General features: G+C 34.5%; 1 protein-coding gene across 2 annotated transcripts in view; it reads right to left on the bottom strand.

Annotated features, from left to right (window-relative positions):
- The window catches only part of LOC145269277 (retinal rod rhodopsin-sensitive cGMP 3',5'-cyclic phosphodiesterase subunit delta-like), a 50,369-nt gene extending 41,968 nt beyond the window's left edge, over positions 1–8,401 (bottom strand). The window contains exon 1 of one of the 2 annotated variants that reach the window (XM_080124959.1): positions 8,224–8,401. In XM_080124959.1, the coding sequence (XP_079981085.1) occupies positions 8,224–8,264 (41 nt within the window). In that variant the 5' untranslated portion in view covers positions 8,265–8,401. The remainder of the gene's footprint in view (positions 1–8,223) is intronic. The other variant, XM_080124958.1, reaches the window with a different exon arrangement.
- Between the last annotated feature and the right edge of the window lie 6,605 nt (positions 8,402–15,006).

The raw sequence follows: 15,006 nt of genomic DNA, 5'->3' as shown, positions 1-15,006 counted from the left end.
ACAACACAAGTCGTGCAAATCCAGTCAGTTACACTTGCACATATGTTGGCAACCTTCATGTGGGCCTTTCTCTAAGTACTTAATTTTTGAAAAGAAAGAAAAAAAAACTAAAGAAACGAACGCCAACAAAAAGTTATGCCATGCCATTTTATAAGAATTTAATTTTTACCATTGTCTTTCTTATACAATTGTACTTGAGAAACACAATATTGCATCTTGGTATAGGGCCTTGTTTTCTATTGCATCCTTAGACAGAGACTCTACGAACATATTTCATGTATAAATACATCTATAGTTTCAAATACCAGCATATCTATGATATACGACCATTCAAGAATATCATAATTGTCAGAATTTTAGAGGATCCATATTATAGGGTAATCTAAAGATAAAGATCGAATCGTCACAAACCTTGGGATTCCACTTTCCATTGTTAACTGCATGATTGTATAATTTATTAACTTGACAACATTCACCCAGGATGGTTTAAAATGGCTCCTCCCATAGAACACACAACGTCGCTGACAAATGTAGATTATGCACAACAGTCTGCAGCAAGCAAGATAATAATGGGTAACCAGTCCCTGGACCAGTGGCAAATATTACAGACCCGTGTACCAGAGCTAGGTTCGACATCAGCTTTGATGGCATGTAACCACATTTTCTACTGGCATTTTCGCCAACCTTGTGTCCATTAGGGAGGCAAAATAATATTATCTCACCTAGGTCAATCAGGACCATCTAACAGCAATTTCTGCTATTAATGATGATACAAACGTCTATTTACTGCTGTTACATCTGTATAGATGAGTCACTGGCCAGCAACACACTGATACAGTTGTCGTGAGGATTATTTAATTACAAATACACTGAGAAATTCATTGCGTTTCAAACTGTCAAAGGAATAGACAAATAATGAAGATTGATAGAACACATTTACATAATTAAGAAAACAACATTATTAAATTTCTATACTAATCACTCTAAAGTTAGATATCGATGTGTGTGTGTGTGTATATATATATATAATATATATATATATATCCATCCTATAGCGTGGATGAAACGCGGAATATTCTGTGTGGCTTAATCGCCATATATATTTTTATATATATACACACACACAAGTTAGAAAAGCATTTCATCCAAGGCATGAAAATTGTTAAACAAAATGTTTTTACTATAGGCTTTAAAAATAAAGGTACAAGATTCAATTTGAAATTTATTTATCTTCAAAGTGCACTTTTATAAATTTTACAAAGTAAGGTATAAAAATTTAATTTAAATTGAATCAAAAAAATTACCTTGGATTTATTTTATGTAATGTACATTCTGTTGCACTTTTAAAAAAAAAATAATTGAAAATTTTATATCCATATCATTAATTGCTAGATGAAAGATAATGTTTCTAAATCGCAACAAAATGTACATTACATAAAATAAAACCAAGGTAATTTTTTTTATTCCTCTTCCTGGTAAATCAAAGCTCTTTAAACAGGTCTAATTTATGTGATAACTCCTTTTGCCTACAGAGCGATGATTTGCACATTAGTACAGTTACGGCCTCCAAAATATTTAGATGTTGTTTGGAACGAGCCTTGTGTACAATTCGAAAACAGCCATCCGAATACGCTTCACCACATGCTTTATTGTCATACAAGTTTGCACCGATTGATGACTCATGAATAGGTGAGCACCTGGATGTGCTCCATAAATGCCCGGAAGTGTTCTGTGAATGCCCAGATGTGTTCAACAATGTGTTTATTCTAGACCCTCTGGACTTTCGAAACATGCAGGGACATGCCGTGCCAATCTGACTCCCAGCCGTTGAAACGTACGACCCACATAGTCAGCATCACACTGACATTTAAATTGGTATACAACTAAACTTTTTTTGTAGAGTGGGAAGTTCATCTTTCTTAAAAGCTGGGAAGGCAGTTTTAGTGCCGAACACCACATGAGGCTGCACCGCATAGAGACAGTGAGATACAACCGAAGTAATTTTATCGACAAACCCTTTACTGATAGAACCAACTTAGCCGGACCAAAAGGAGGGTTGGTATTAAATTTAACAAGAGCTTGACGAACATGCTTAGAGATTACACCCTCAGGGAAACTATTTTTCACAAGAATATCAGCTATCTTCTTCAATTCATTATCAAGTTTGCTGGTCGAGCAAATCATGAGGGCACGGTGGACCAGAGTCTTGATCAAACTGATTTTCCTCCTGGTAGGGTCAACAGAATCCCAACTTATATACAGGCCTGTAAATGTTGGTTTTCTGTATACAGTTGTACTAAACCGATTCTCTGTCCTTTCTACAAAGATATCCAAAAAGGGTAAAGAGATCCGGCCCATGGGTTCACAGTGACTTAGAATGTACGAGCTTCATAAGATCCACAAGAATGAGGTCCCTTTAAGATGGATGGCAGAAATACTTAGAAAAAAATAAGCAGATGAGTAGAAAAGCAAGTGCTTTTCCAGATTAGCTAACCAAGCAAATAAATAAAATAAAAACAATAAAAAATTAAATACACAACAACAACAAAAAAAAGGGCGCTTCTACAGTATTGGGACGAGATTTTGTAGTTGATAAATGGAGCTTTCAGATAAAAAAACAATGGTTTTAACCGATTTTTTTTTGTCAATTCTAATAAGTTACAATGGTAGTTTCCAAATTATGCAGTGGAAATTACCTGAATATTACTGAATTAAACAAAATAACTTTAATCGTGTTAGGAGATTAAAAATTCCCGCCATCTTGTTTAAATTAAAACAGAAAATTACCTCCCTTTTGAACTCTTCTGTGTCTTACAATCGTTTTCATCAAATTCTATTTTTATTTTCTTTAATAAATAATTTTCTACCTTTTTTTTTTTTACATAAGCATCACCACTTATCAAGGCCAAGGGGCCATTCGAGGATAAGGGTTAAAAAGTGTACAATAGAAATTGGACAATATAGTAATTATTAGTAATGAAAATTTGGTAAATTTGATAACTTATATGGAACGCCTCATCAAGAACTTAATTTACGTTAGACTTGAAGACAACCATATTGCAGTCAGCTGGAAAACGGAAGACAATTCCACAGGCGTGCAGTTCTAAGAAAGAAGCTTTGCTCATGGAATCTACGTTTAGGTTTAGGCAAAGATAAAGAGTGGGGGGAACTATTCATAGTGTTTTCAGCTAGACGAGTGTTTCTTGTGAAAGTTTGGCGAGGGGAGACCATAAACTGAAGCTCAGTCAAACACTTTCCATGAAAATAACGATAAAGCAGAGACAAACTCACAACATCTCTTCTGTGAGACAGAGGTTGCAGGGAAGAGAAAAGGACATCTCCTACGAGGGTACAAAGTCTATTTTGAAATCTATCAAGGCAGGACAAGTCCTTTCTAGCAGCTCCTGCCCAGATGTGGCAACAGTATTCCATCCTTGGACATACCTGGCTCTTATATAGATAGAGAATAGCATCAGCAGTGAGATATTTACTGGATTGATAGAAAGATCCCACCATTTTTGCAGTGGCCTTGGCAACAGATTTGATGTATGAGTTCCATTTAAGGTCAGGAGTCAAGCCAAGAAGCTTGTCAAAACTTAAGGCCTCCTCAAGACGAAAGCTATTCATTTCAATTGATGCCAGATGGGGATCAGAACGTTGATAATGTAAAGAGAGAAGCTTGGTTTTAGATGCATTAAAAGTAACCAGCCACTCCTTTCCCCATTGTACCATGTGCTCAAGATCAGAGGAGAGAAAATCGGAGAGAACTTGGTCGTTTACTGTCTTAGATGTGCTACCATAAATGGTAGTGTCATCAGCATAAATGTCTACAAATGATGTAAGGATGGGATTTGGAAGATCATTAATGTAGATCAAGAAAAGAGTTGGGCCCAGGATGGACCCCTGCATTAATACTGTGAGCTTCTGATTTTTGCCCATCAACTACTACTCTTATGAACCTATCAGAAAGAAATGATTTAATAACTGAGAAGACATTTCCAGCTATACCATAGCTGAAGATCTTGTGAAGTAAACCTTTATGCTATACCCTATCAAAGGCCTTAGATAAGTCAAGAGCAATTGCCCTAGAAATATCGATTTTCGTAATTTTTGGATATAATCATCTTAAAAATACGAGGAATACGTAAATACCATTGTTTTCATGTGAAATTCAGTTTTACGATTTCTGAAATTTCGTCCCAATAAAAGAGCGCCAATAAATGTTACCAAAGGCAAGCTAAATTACTCTAACTTCCTGGATTAGGTTTTTGCTTTTTAATTTATTTTAAAGCAAAAGGAGGCGGTGGTTTTCTACTTAAAGCGTTCTTTTTAACGTAAAAATGATGGTAAGTTAGAACAAAAAACAAAATAGTCTCAGTGAAGCCTCGATAATCGCCCCAAAATCAGAAATTAAACAATACTGATATAAACCCATCCAATAAATGTAATCAATCGTGCGAAAATGTATGTTCCATCAGTATCTTGTTTAATTTTATATTTTTGAACGATTATCAAGGCTCAACTATGGCTCGAACGAGACCACCACGTTGTTTTTCGATGTAACGAAAATCATTGAAAGTAACTTTCATTGCCTTTGGTAACAGTTATTTGTTGACTTTTTTCCCATTCTTTCATCTCTTTTTTTTTTTTTTTAAATTAAAATTTATGACAAGTGCCAATATTTAAAAGGTAAGACGCCGAACATATCGGATTAATTGTTTAAAACAATATACGAGTGAGAATGAAGATGATAGCAGTAATTGACTCTGGCGCAGTTTACGACCTGGGCTGACACCGACTGTTTACGTAAACTACCGGAAGATGCCGACGAAACGTCCTTTCAGGACGGGTTGTAAACTGCACGAGTATTCGATTATTAAAACATGCAAAAACGTATTCGCAAACAAAAACAATTTTTTCAACGAAATAACTAAATTGTTAAAATAATTTTGAATGAGTAAATGAAACAAAATGCTTTCTTGTTATTAAAAAAAAAAATAATTTATCGTTTCCTTAACTCAGACATTTCTATTTGTTTTGGGCAGGAGAGAAAAAAAGCGATTTTATGAGACCAAAAACAAAACAAAAACATCGGTTACCATGTAAACAAGCCAAAAAAGAAGAATTATGTAATGATTTGAAAAGGATTTTAAATAAATCCGTTTTAAAATGGCGTTGATTATTCAGGAATAGAAATTCATTTTTTTTTCAATAAACAAAAAATTAACCCAACTTCATCAAACAAGAAAAAAAAAAAAATAAAAAAAAAAATAGTAAATCGAAATCGACCCCTCACTTTCTGTCCACTCTCAAATCAAAAGGTAAAAATATGAATTATATTATAAAAACAAATAAACACAAGAAACCGGATAGAGTCGCCCAAGTGGACGAGGAGTTAAGCAGAAAAAAGAAGGTGCTTGTGCAGTTTACGGACCACGCTATTGTTTAAGATTTTCGAGTTAAATTCAATTTTTACGGAATCTTAAAACTCGTTTAGGCGAACCTGAACGAGAATCACCCCGTCCCCTATAATTTTAACCGGTATTCTGTAGTTAATATTTTTTACGACCTCAGCAGCGAGCAGCGTAGTATAAACGCTTCCAACGTGCCCATGTTAAGAACGGCTTTCGGAATAAACACCCCCAACCTCGAAAACTATACTACATACATTCTGTACTTATGTATTTTTGGTACCGCGCTGAAATAACATTATTATTTCTAAAGCCATTCTTAATATGAGGAAGGGAAGAGTGTTTTGTAACTTATCTGCTTCTTCCAACGAACAATTTAATAATAAAAAAAAGATATCGTGGAACGAACTTGAATTTAACCCGACCCCCCCCCCCCAAAAAAAAACTTAAAATAGCGCGGTACAAAAAATACATAAGCACCAAACATTCTATAAAAATGGGGGGGGGGGTATTCTCGTCCACGTCCGCAAAAAAAAAAAAAAAAAAAAAAAAAATCGTGTTTATGTATTTTTGGTACCGTGCTATTTTTAAATAGTTTTTTTTTTTTTCAGGTTAAATTCAAGTTTCACGATATTTTTATTATTATTATCAAATTGTTAGGTGGAAGCACAGAATAGTTACAAAACACCCTCCCCCCCATGTTAAGAATGGATTTCGAAATAACATTATTTCCGCACGGAACGCGCTGAAATAATGTTAAATTTAACTTGAAAATACTAATAAAAATAGCGCGGTAACATAATTGCAAAAGCACAAAAAATAAAATAAAAATAGTACGGTACCTTGCATAAGTACCTCAAATTTATTTTTGTCTATCCACTCATTTGTGACCAATTTGCGTTAAAAATATAAATTATAAGCTTATAAGTTCGTAATTATTAGTTGTGAATAAATCAGTATGGCATCGGATATTTATTGAGAAGAACTTGGTACGAGATACCTTAGAAAATTCATGGCCAATTAATTACGGCACTTCTACTTCTCATTCTTTAATTATTAAACAACTAGCGGGACCTGTGGAAACTCCACAAGCAGACTCTTTCATATGTAATATATCGATGTCGGCATTCTGTGGATGTTCAGCGTAAATGGAGACGCCTTCGCCTTGGTATTATTGCACCTATTTACAATGCCTCCCCACGGGACAGAGTTAGACACCAGGGTCGTTTTTTAACATGGAGAAAAGGTACAAAAATAAAAATTGTCTCAGTCGTGAAGGACTGTTCCTCCACCGAAAGAGAAGAAATGGAAGTGCAGCAAAACTGCAGCATCTGAAGAACAGATATTACACTTTGATCTTGGCTAAGTCATTGTAGCTCTTTTGTTAAAACTGCAAAAGTATTACCCAACGTAGCCTCGTCGTAAAATACGCTTAAATATAAAGTTTTGTCAGATTTCGTATATATTATTATAGAGTCAATTTTCTATCGATTTTTATATATTATAAAGTTGCGATTTCAAATATAAAAAATATATCCATATGACTTGGGTGCAAGCTTGAATAAACGAAACCCAAACTTACGAATATATATATATATATATATATATATATATATATATATATATATAAATAATTTGAGTTCCTTCAGCGATAATCGAAATCAAAACAAAAACTTATAATTCTTGATACAATTATTTATGTATATAAAAAAAACAGATGACTTTAGTGCCATCAACTATAATCGAAACCGGAACCCAAACTTCTGAAGAATTCTTGGTAAAATTAATTATTACAAGAAATGAAAGTCCATAATAATTAAACGACAGTCACTCGGATATAAGCGTGACACGCAAAATAACACACACGCTATCCTATTAAGGTACTAGTGCAGAGAGTGATCCGGACGTAAATAATAATGTTATTTGAAAAGCCATTCTTAACATGGAGAGGGGAGGGTGTTTTGTACCTATTCTGTACTTTATCCTTACAATTGAATAAAAAAAAAACATCATAAAACTTTAATTAAACTTGGAAATACTATTTAAAAAATAGCGCGGATCACTCTCTGCTGCAGTGCTGCTGCACTAGCACCTCTATTAATATATAGATTTGCACGGTTAACGCAAATAGGTCACAAATATGTAAGTAAACAAAAATTTCTTTTTGACTAATTCCACAACTGTATTTCCTTTCAAATAATTTATGTTGTCATTTATAACTTTCACCAGAATTACATTAAAAAAAAAGAAGCATGTTCGAATTGACAGTTTAAAGGATTCAAAATTACTTTTAAATTTCTCACGGCATAGGAAAAAAAAAATCACTGGTTTGACCATTGTTTTTGGTATTTTTCAGAATAAGGATAATGCTATTTTTGAAATAGGATTTTCAAGTTAAATTAAAGTTTTATGGTATCTTGTTTATTGTTAGATGAAAGTACATCTTAGTTTTAAAAGCCTCGCCCTCCCCCTCCGGTTAAAAATGGGGTTCTAAACATCGTTTAGTAAATAATATTATTTCAGCACAGTTCATTATCTGCCTAAATACCCTTTTTTAATCGATAACAATGAGAGAGGTAGAGTTGCCTGAAACGATGTTTACGTCATAAATTTGGACATTTTCAATTGATTTTGAAACCTTTAAACTGCCAATTCTAAAATAATTTTCGGTCACAATCAAAGCTTAGATCGCATTTTAGCATGTAAGCTTTCTTTGCTCGAAGCAAAAGCGCTAAGTTTAGATTGCGGCCTTAACTCTATCAATGAAGCGAAATGTCAACAAAGGAAAAGAAAAAAAAACATTAAAGGATATAAATGGAATCCGCGCATAATATCCTCGGCTCTGGACGGCATTTTGACTTTTTTTTTTATAATCCGTAAATTCTGCGTTTTCTAAATAAATAAAAAAACAAAACCACGTGACTCATAAATGCGTATCTGTTGTAATGTTGTCTCCTCGTTTTCCACAGTCGTCATACAATCACGTATTCACAGCCGCAAGTTTCGTATTTGGATTTTTGAGCTTTGGAAGTTTCGTATTTGGAATTTTTTAATTAATTTAAATATTTCGAAACATTAATTTTAAATATTTAAAGCTAAAGTTTATAAAATAACAGCATATATATATATTATATACTCTCAAAAATGTTATTTTAAAATTAAAGAAAAAAATAATAATTCGTTTCATTTATACATTTTTCCAAGGTACGTAACTCTTGCACGGGTTTTATTGACAATTTCGTTTCAACAGTTTACTGTTTACACTTGAAAAAAAAAATGACTTGAAGAAAGTTTTGCAAAGAACATTTAAACAATAGGTTATTTTCAAGTTTATTCACCCTGTGTTTACAAAATCTTTGTGCGGAGTTTATTTTATTTTATTTTTTTATTTTTTTTCAAATTGTATTTCAAGCAAACGAACAACAACAAAAAATAAACAAAAATCGATTTTTGTTTCGTTTACTTATTGAAAAAAAAATACAATTTGAAAAAAAATAAATAGCACTGATTTCATTTTGCAACCACGCAAAGCCTTTTTAATCACATGGTGACTAAACTTGAAGATAACCAAACAATACATGTGATTAAACGATTTATATCGACCGTATCAATAAATGAACCATTATTTCCGACCACTACAGACGATGCAGGGGAGAATACTTTAGTGATTAAAGTTAGAGTTATCTCCCCTGAACACATCTTTTAATTTGTACCTATTTACGGGACGGAGTTAGACACCAGGGTCGTTTTTTAACGTGGAGAAAAGGTACAAAAATAAAAAAAATGTCTCAGTCGTGAAGTACTGATCCTCCACTGAAAGAGAACAAGAAATGGAAGTGCAGCATCTGAAGAACAGATACTATACTTTGATCTTGACTAAAAAGCCAAGTTGACATCTTTTAATTTGTAATTAAAATAGAAAAATACGAGCATGATTGAAAAGGTACAAAAATAAAAAATGTCAAATATATATGGTTAAGCTTAAACATGGAAAAGTAAAGAAGTAGTTGTTAAAACTGGAAAAGAAAAAGACAAGATATTCTAGTAAAAAATATAATAAATTTATAACTTAAAATATTGCAGCATTAAGAATTGATTATATAATGTTCTAAATTGAATTTTAAAAATTCTTAATGTCGCAATATTATACGTTATAAATTTATTGTATTTTTTACTAGAATATCTTGTCTTTTTTTCCAGTTTTAATAACTAGTCCTTTACTTTTCATGTTTAAGCTTAACCATATTACTTTTCATGCTCACATTTTTCTATTGTAATCTATGATTTTTCCAGGCTTCACGTAAATTCACTTATTCTTTGTTAAATTTAATCTTATTTTTTTGTCCCCATAAACATAACATACACTAGGTGTATCAGAATTTTGAGGGAATTTTTGACACCCCTCACCCAAAACTGCAAATAAAATATTAAAAAATTTCTCTTTTTAAAGTGGGTTGTTTATTTTCTTTATGGAATATACTTCTAAAATAAACTATTAAAGTTGTTTAAAACATAATAGAAATATTATTTTTTAAAAAACAGTGTTTACAAAGTGCCGGCACACCTTCATGCGGCCACTTTTTTTACATAATGAAATCAATTGAATTTTACGAGTTAAATATTTTTCAATTTTTAAACTTTAAAAATCTATAAAATTTTTTCTATTGGTTCAATTTTTACGATATTTTCAGGGTCAATGTGAAATTTTATGCTCTTTTTCAATAAACCAAATATAATACTTTGGACAAACGTTTTTTTTATTCACCCCTCCCCCCATTTTGAAATGTCTATTAAAATTTTAATAATTAATTTATGTAGCAAAGTTTTATATATCACAAATTGAAGATAAAAGATCAATAAATAAAATATCCTAATTTAAAAAAAAACAGAATAGTTTTTTTGAAATTTACCTGTAAAGTCCAAAGTGTAAAACCTTTTTTTTTTTTTAAAAAAAAAAACATGTTGAATTTTTTTTTTAAGTGGAAGCTTATGTTATGCTTAGAATATCAAGTAAATATGGGATGCTTACAACAATTTTTTCAATTTCATTCAATATTTTCTTTTTTTTAAATATAAAAAAAAACTAAAAATTCAGTCGATAAAGAAGTATTAAAATATATCAATCAAAAACTCGTATTTCATTAAGAGAATAAAAAAAATCGATCTACTGTTTCTTTTATTTAATAATAAAAACTTATAAGTGAATATGTTTAGTTTTTAAGTACGGAGGACCGAAATACTAAATTTGGTTTACAGCACGCATTAAAAAGACATATAAATTATGTCCCTTTAAGGTGCTGGAATATAAAGGCGAATAAAATCCGACTTGTCTCCCTTTATTTGAACAGTCAAAAAAAAAATATGAGTTTGCGTTTGTTTTTAATCCTTGTTTAAAAAAGTATTTTATTTAAAAAGGACATGGAATATAAGTATAAATATGGATAAATTCTTAACAATGAACAATTGAACTACTCATCGAATACTAGTTTTTATAGGTAGGTAATTTTTTGGAATTTATATATATTTTTCATAATCGAAAGAAGTATAATTTCGTTGCTTTTTTTTTTAAATCGGTTTTAAGGAAAACCGATTTAAAAAACAAATATTGCATAATTTGCTATTAACCCTGTTATTTTTTTTTAAATTTTGGTCTTTGGTCCTTTAATTAAAAAAAAAAATTAGGGTTGGAATTACATTTTTCAAGAAATTATAAGCTTTGAAAGACAGTAAGTCTAAATATTCCAGTGTTTACTGCAAATTTTTACTGACGATTTCTGACAATGCTAAACATACACATATGTAATAACAATGTACGGCACTCGTCTGCTTTCAATTAAATTCCACCAATTATCTCCCTTTCATTCTCTGTTTCACTTGTTGCTTCTCTTTTTGCGAGAGCGGTGAATTAGTAGCAACAGTAGTAGTTGAAGCAACGTGGTTGCTACAGAAACCAATTAAAAAAAACGTCGCTCACCTCCTTGTTTTTTTTTTTAAAGATTTTGAACACCAGTAAATTTATCCTAACATTTGTTTTACTGAATGAAAATTGAAATTTTTTTTTTCACAATATAGCTGAGAAGGTGATCTATAAATTGTAATAATTGTTTGAAATTTGGTCGAAAAATGAGTGAACGGTGAAGCTTTAAAGCAGTTCTAAATGACTAAAACTGCCATTTAACCATATATTCAAACACGGTAGTGTTTGAATGATGTAAGAAAAACAAAAAAACAAAAAAAACAAAAAAAAACAAAAAGCATTGCTCTCTAGTATCAAATAAATAAATGCTTGCAAATAAAATGAATTTATAGTGAGCCGTTTATATCAATTTGCTTTGTCTAGATCAAACACACAGACACAGAACAAGCTGTGTGCAGTAGCACACACGCATAGAGTGGAGCATGTGCAAACATCACATAACTTTGATACGCATGCATTTCTGGTGACCTTTTACCATAGCCTTCCGTTTTCCTTGACTGTTCTCTTTTTTCACTTGACACCAAGCAATGCACACGTGTAAACCCACACGCTTCATAAGCATGCACTCGAAGAAAGGCAAACAGAAACATGAGGTAGGCTTGCATGTTTTTATATAAGCATTGTTACCTGTAAGATGCTTACACATAGAGCTAATACAATATGAAGAATCCAAGACTTATAATTAAGCTATATATCGCTTGTGTAAAATATGAACTATAACCTCTATTTGTGCACACTTCCACAGAGGTCAACACGTACAAGCCACAATCACACGTCCTTACGTGACTACCCAATTATTGCACTAATGTATGAACTTTGTTTCGTTTTGTTTTAAATAAATAATGTAGTTTTATATATATATATATATATATATATATATATATATATATATATATATATATATATATATACTAGTATAATGGTTTTCTTTATTGCTAAGCCATTAACATGCTTATTATAGCCTCGCAACAAATTAAAGGACATTTTTGGATATTTTTAATAGGATAGAGCATAAAATTAATTTAGTATTGGGGTGACTGCTGAAACGAAAATAAGGAACATGTAAAAAAAAAAAAAAAGTTGACAACTCTGGAATATTATTTGTTGCTTAGGAAACAAAAACATAAAATACCTGGTACAGTAAAAGCGGCCATGACGATGACCTATCTTTATTATTTTTACCATATTTCCAAAAACAAAGAATTGTTAAAAAACTATCTTTTTTTGGAGAGTTTTTTTTTTTTTACAAAAGAGTTACCACTTATCAAGGCCCGGAGGCCACTCGAGGATAAGGGTTAATGGGTATACATTAGTCAATGGGATTATAGTGTAGTAATCATAAGTAGTGGAAATTTTGTAAATTGGATTATTGTTCTGGGCTACAAATCACCCCTATTTGAGAACTAAGTGGAATCAACCAGTCCTATGAATACGACTGGTTTCAGAGACTAGATGGAGACATTCAGACCAGGTTTAACCGCATGTTGTAAATTCTTTCCAGGCATTTTTCTAATTTACTACAAATTTGAAAAAGTCGTACCCACTTGATCACTCGTTGGCCATTTAAGGGATTTACTTGTTTGGCTATAGGGACCGACCCCTTCTTTAGGTGAGTGGTCCCTTAAGCATTGTTTTTGTTTACTTGTACCCAATTGGGTTGTTGTTGTTTTTACTAATTGTTTTTTTCTATTCTTTGCAGAGAGTCCAGTGTCTGGACCCAACTTAAGCAGCCGGCAGGGCTAGGGGAAACCGACGTGCCTTTTTAGGCAGTACAGAGAGAGTGGCTGTAGTGGAAGCAACGCCAGAGCTAATGGCGGAACCGTTCTCATTTGCAAGTATGGAAGGAGTGACACCCTGGAGGACGCTGGCAACCATGGTGGCCACAACCAAGGAGCAGATAGTTGAGGCGTGGAAACAGCTGCTGGAAACCACTCCAGACGCTGAGAGCATTTACAAAGAGTATAGAAAGACAAGGAAGAAAAGACCGGTCAAACGTTGGTGGGCCTGCAACGAGGAAGAAGCCACGTCAACACCACCACTAACGCAGACGCAATCTGAAACGAGTAGCCCTCATAAACTGGCAGCAGAGGGACCGAGTAAGACAAAATCCTTTGAACTAATTGTTGTGGATGGGAGCTCCCCAGGAGTGGAGGGGGTCAATGAAAGTGACGCCAGTCAGTGTGGTTGATTGGCCAGCCCTCACAGCGAGTGACTCATCCCCAATACCACCGGGGCAGAAGCCGAGAAGTGGCAGCCAGCCGCCATGCCCAAAGAACCTGAAAAGATTACAACAACATGGGGCCTCAAGGAAGGTCAGAAAATGACCCCGGAGTACTATCGGGACCTATTCAATGACTACGTGGAGGGAAACTCCTTAAAAGTGTTGCCAGGGAGACTGGAGGAGATTCAGCTGAGATCGGTTTCTCTGGTAACCCTTGAAGTAAAAGGGGTCTCACCAGGGTCCCCAAAGAGAAGATATTGGAGGTACTGGGCGAATTGAAGGTCCCTGCCCAGTACATAGTCCGGCGCAGTTATGCCATGTGGGATCTCCTTTTGCCAACAAAGGAGGAAGTGGAAAGAATAGCAAAAAGTATAAAACCGGAGTACCAATCGAAACGGAGAACTACGGTCATGGTGATGGGCATGCCGTGTTTTATAGATGGGGACCAGCTGGGAGCCACAATGTCCCAGTTTGGTGAGGTAGAGGGGGTACAGCCAGTGATGGGGCCCCGAAATATACAAACTGGCGACTACAAGATCCCTATGAGAGTGGATAGGAAGGGATTCAATGAGATCCCTTCCCAGCTGACATGCGAAGGCTAGCAGATGTTTGTGATAGTCGAGAGGAGAAGGCTGCACTGCTGGCATTGCCCCAAACCGGGGCATGTAGCCAAATTCTGCCCCCAGAAGAAGGCGCCTGAGAAGGCAGAGGAAGCAACGAGGAAGCCAGCAGAGGAAATGGAGAAGAAAGCGACAGAAAAACGCGAAGCCGTCACCTGGAGTCAGGTTGCCCCGAAAAAGGCAAAAAGACAGGAAGGGTCAGCTCCCCAGGCAACACCGAGAGGAGTGGCGATGGCCAAGCGGAAACTCTGTATGAGCTCCTCTGAGTATGAAGGAGAGGGGCAAGACCAAACAGGCAGGAAAAAGGGAACGGAAAGAACACCAAGACGAAAAAAATGAGCCTCCGACCCAGATCCCCCATGAGGAAGCTCAGTCCACCCCTCCCCTATTCAACACCCCCGAAATAAAGGAGCAAGGTGAAGCTCTGGTTACAGAAGCTCCAGCGATAGGAGAGATGCCAGAGAAGAAGCAAGACAAGCAAGAGGCGGCCCCTAGAGAGGAAAAAACAAGAGTTTCCTTTCTGGCCGGGGGAGCGCCTCTGTGAAGTGACGGCAGAAGATACGACCGGTGACCTCAACGGACGACAGAAGAAGTTCCTGAGGAGCCTCGTCAACCTCTCAAAGGTTGATGGGAAGGAGGCTGCCGATCCCCAGAACTTCAGTGATGCCGCACAACTCATTACATTCGTGAGACCAAATAGGGGAGGGAGAGCAAAGGCCTTGTGGAGGATGTTGGAGGCTGGAAAATCTGCCTTCAAGGGATAGCATATAATTGACG

This window comes from Euprymna scolopes, chromosome 45 (assembly GCF_053919585.1).
Source record: "Euprymna scolopes isolate OS-2025 chromosome 45, ASM5391958v1, whole genome shotgun sequence".
NCBI lineage: Eukaryota > Metazoa > Mollusca > Cephalopoda > Sepiida > Sepiolidae > Euprymna > Euprymna scolopes.
This window is presented reverse-complemented; position numbering and strand designations above follow the sequence as displayed.